This window comes from Chinchilla lanigera, unplaced genomic scaffold, assembly GCF_000276665.1.
Source record: "Chinchilla lanigera isolate Chin_1 unplaced genomic scaffold, ChiLan1.0 scaffold00002, whole genome shotgun sequence".
Taxonomy (NCBI): Eukaryota; Metazoa; Chordata; class Mammalia; order Rodentia; family Chinchillidae; genus Chinchilla; species Chinchilla lanigera.
In genome coordinates, this window is record NW_004955403.1 from 20,555,539 (window position 1) to 20,559,476 (window position 3,938).

General features: G+C 59.8%; 1 protein-coding gene across 1 annotated transcript in view; it reads right to left on the reverse strand.

Moving 5' to 3' along the window:
- Nucleotides 1–1,036, reverse strand: part of Hoxd11 (homeobox D11) — a 14,705-nt gene extending 13,669 nt beyond the window's left edge. Inside the window, exon 1 of the mRNA XM_013514797.1 lies at nucleotides 3–1,036. Within this exon, the coding sequence (XP_013370251.1) occupies nucleotides 3–201 (199 nt within the window). The 5' untranslated portion in view covers nucleotides 202–1,036. The remainder of the gene's footprint in view (nucleotides 1–2) is intronic.
- Nucleotides 1,037–3,938: the final 2,902 nt, after the last annotated feature.

Genomic DNA, 3,938 nt, shown 5'->3' on the forward strand with positions numbered 1-3,938 from the left:
GCTGTAGTCGCGGAAGGCCACCTCGCGCACGGGCTGGACGTGCGGCGCCAGGTTGGAGGAGTAGGGGAAAGTCATCTGGCAGGACGACGGCTGCGAGAGGAACGACGGCTTGCCGGCGAAGTCCGACGGGGCCACGTAGTAGGCGCAGCCGGGCAGGTACATGCTGGCTGCGCTCGGGCCGCACTCGTCAAAGTCGTTCATGGCTCCGCGGCGCGCACGCCGGCAAGCCCTGGGCCGCTCCCCGCGCCGCCAACCTGAGCCATCGATTGCACAAGAGGCTTGGGCCAGGATCAACTAAGCAAAAATCCCCACCGGGCGCTGACGTGCAATTCATCTTGATTGATTCTGGTGGTAATTATGTCACGTGACGCCATGGAGAGAAATGTCCTTATATCTATATCAGCTCTCGCCAACACGCCCCGGGACGGCTCCTGGCGCCGAGAGGAGCGCACGCTGGGGGTGGATCTGCCTCCCTCTCCCGCCTGCTCTCCCTGGGCGCCTCCTGGCTAGGCTGCGCCGCAGGCCGGTCACCTGCGCTCCGCCAGTGGCTGCCACCGCTGGGCGCATCTGCCACTGCCCGACTGGGCCGCCCGCCCGCGTTCGCCCGCCCGCGCCGCTTTAAGTACGCGGACTTAGGCCGGCTGGGAGGAGGAGGGAGGGGGAGGAAGGGGGAGGAAGGGGGAAGGGAGAGAAGCGGCAAGCGGAGGGGGAGCCCCTGGCCCGGCACTGGGGACTAGGTGTGAGGGTGTGAGGTTCCCACTCCCACCCCCTTTCCTGCGGCCGCTCCCTCCCCCGCGACGCCGACACCCTCAGCAGCTCACCCGCCGGGAGCTTGTTGCTTCTTGTTCAAGGGGCGCAACTGCGCCACTCTCCAAGGCGCTGGGAGCCCTGATTTACATATTTCTCTGCCCAGTGCGTTTACCTCGGAGTAACTTGGCTCTCTCGGATCTGACCCCGGGGTAGCGAGTGCTGGCCACGAAACCCCCGCCAAACCCTTCCCGGGCGCTTGCCCAGGCCGGGGCCTCCGGTGCACACTCTGCGCCCTCTTCTCCTTTCCAGTGTCCCTCTCAGTTCCTCTCTCCCTTCTTCCCTGCTTCATCACCCTTCAGGCTTTCCCTCTCTCTCTCTTTTCCTCTCTCACTCTCTCCTCTCTTCGTTCCTTTCTTCTTTCTCTCTCCTCTTCCCTGTCTCTCTCAGTATGTCCCCTCATCTTCTCACTTTCTTTCCGCTAAGCTGTGTGTCACTATCTGTCTTTCTCCATGTAGCTTCTCTGCCTACTCTCAGTAAGGAGAGAGCTCTGCCCGCAGAGACGTCCCAAAGTCCCAGCCTCCTTAAAAGATGAGGTTCCTTTGAACAAAAGGATCTGGAGTCCTACCATACGGTGCATGGCTGCCCGCTTACCTCCCATGGGGGACACATCCCCAGCACCTCTGCCGGCCTCACCCCCTCTGCTTTCAGGCTTAGCCTGGGACCAGTCTGTCTTACACCCAGTTCTTGCACTGCACCGGAGCATGGCCCGGGCCTGCGCATTCACCCGGCATCTCCACCAGGCTCCTCTGGCGCCCTTGGGTCTGCATGATTACTACAGGTCCCTCGGAGGTCTGTCGGCTCTCCATGGGCTCCCCACTGGAGCCCCTCAACACCACCTGGCTCTGAGGCGGACTCTTTAGGACCCCGTCCACTCTCCCCAAGGCCTTGCTGTCCCTCTGCTGCAGCCCTTTCCTCGCCCAGGGGTCCAGGCTAGGCCTGGGCTCCCATCTCAGGAACAGCTGGAGCTTTTCTGCTCAAACCCCAGTCCCAGAACCAAGGGCAAAAGCCTGCCCTGGTGCCCAGGATTTCCCTGCCCAGGCCACCCAGCACTGAAGCCTGGGCCTCCGTCCCTTGCCCAGAGCAGGAGGTGCCGGCTGCACTGTGGTCCCCTCCCCGGGCTGGACCCGGCTGCCGCAGTGCCGGTGCTGTGCTCCCTGCCCACCGTGCCGACAGAGAGAGAAAAGGCGGGTGGTCTGAGCTAATATCTATTTTCTGGTTGATGTCCCCCCTTCCCTTTTTCTCCTCCCTCCTTTTCTTCCTTCCTCTCTCTTTCCTCCGCCCCCTCCTGCATCTGCTTCCCTCCCCCAACACTGCGCAACCAGGTCTGTGGCAACTGGAGGATACCAAGCCTTCTCCCACCCCAAACTGTCCACCCTGAGTGCCCCCTCCCCGAGCTGGCACCCCCGCCCACATTTCAACTGCCACCCTTCCCAGCCCAGGCCCCGGCACACTTATCTGCCTCCCCATCTCCATCCTAGCCCCAAGCCTCTCCTTTCGTACTCCTGGTCGACGCCCCTGGATGCCTCTCCTAAAATGGCTCCCCGGACACTGCACACTGGCCCCGCGGTCGCATAGGACCCAGGGCAGCTGCGGGGGCCCCCACTCGGGTCTTGCTGTGTCCGAGGGGTGCAAAAAATTCTCGCACCTTTTCTCTGCTCGCCGCACGGAGTGGGAGGCAGGCAGCCAACCGCTCCCAAAGTGAAGCCTGCTGACCGCGGAAAAGGGAAATGGAGAGGACGAACCATTCAAGTTCAACGACATGGCGACGGCGGCGACGGCGGGAGCCGCGCTTTGAGGGGAGGGCGCGTCATCTGCAGCAGCGCGCGGGTGCACAGGGGAGAGGGGCGATAGGCCCCTCCAGAGCCTTAGCGTGGACACTGACCGCCACCCCCTCCCCAGCCCAGGGCACTCGTTCGGGCTCAGACCGCACCGCTGTTCAGCCCCAGCTCCCTGCTTAGTCCTCACCCCGAAAAAACAGGGAAACCACCGCCTCTGGACCGCGCATTCCGCTGGAGAACGTACCGTCAAGACCCCGGCGCTGTGGCCTTGTCCTTGCCTGTGCGGCCCCACCCGAGACGCAGGGAGCACACCAGGCCTTCGGGGCGCAGCGAGCAGCTCCTCCAGCGACAGCTTTCCGGGCAGCGCCGAGACGCGATGCGGTGATTTTGAGCCACCCAAGATAAGACACTAACTTGACCTTAACTTTGTCAGGGCGCCCCTGGTATCTGGAGAACGTGAACAGACACTGTCTGGCAGCTCTCGTAAAAGCTGACTGGGGAAGGGATTCTGAGTCATTTCATTTATTGCCACTACAGTTCTGCAAGAAAGCTTTTCCTCCCTGCCAAACTTTAATTATTTATGCTCTTTTAGGAAACGAAAGAAGAGAAAAGCGGGGGAAAACACCCAGAGCAAGTCCCTTCCCTGCAGAGCCTTCGGAAAGGACTCCTTAAGTCAAGCGACTGGAGAACAAAAATGTGGGGAGATCACCTTTGTCCAAGGACAGTCGGACAGGCGCCGTGCCCCCCCCAACCACTGAAGGGGTGGATGCAGCTGGGAGAGGCGTGATGGGGCACACACGCTTCTATCTCCCTCCCCCCACGGCAGACATGAATATTTACAACGATTCTGGATTTCTCCTCCACCCCTCTGCATCCGGGAAGCCTCCCCAGCCAGCCTCCCTGGGGGAGAACCCCCAGGCCTCCAAAGCTCCCCGCTACAGCCCTCTAAGCTAGCAACCGACCGAATGTCTGACTTAACCATTCGTCTAAGGTTTAGAAACCTCTTTCTTAGCCAAGAGGCCCTAGTGAACTGCACCATTTCAAGGACATATTTATCTTTCTGAGAGGGAATGTTGAGCCCTCAGAATTCAGCATCATTTCTCTCTGACATTTGTTTCTTATCAATTTCTTCAGGGTTCCAAATCTCTGCTGGCACTTCTGCTAGGGCATGAAACACCATCATCATCATCTTTGTATTTGTGTGGATCAGCAAAGGCGACACATTTGAAAAACACTGCTGAACCGACAGATAAGAGTTTAATTTAATTCTCTTTGGGGAGTGGTCTCCATAAATATCTTCCCATCGTAGACTAAAGGGATAGAGCATGATGATATTGATCATATATATAT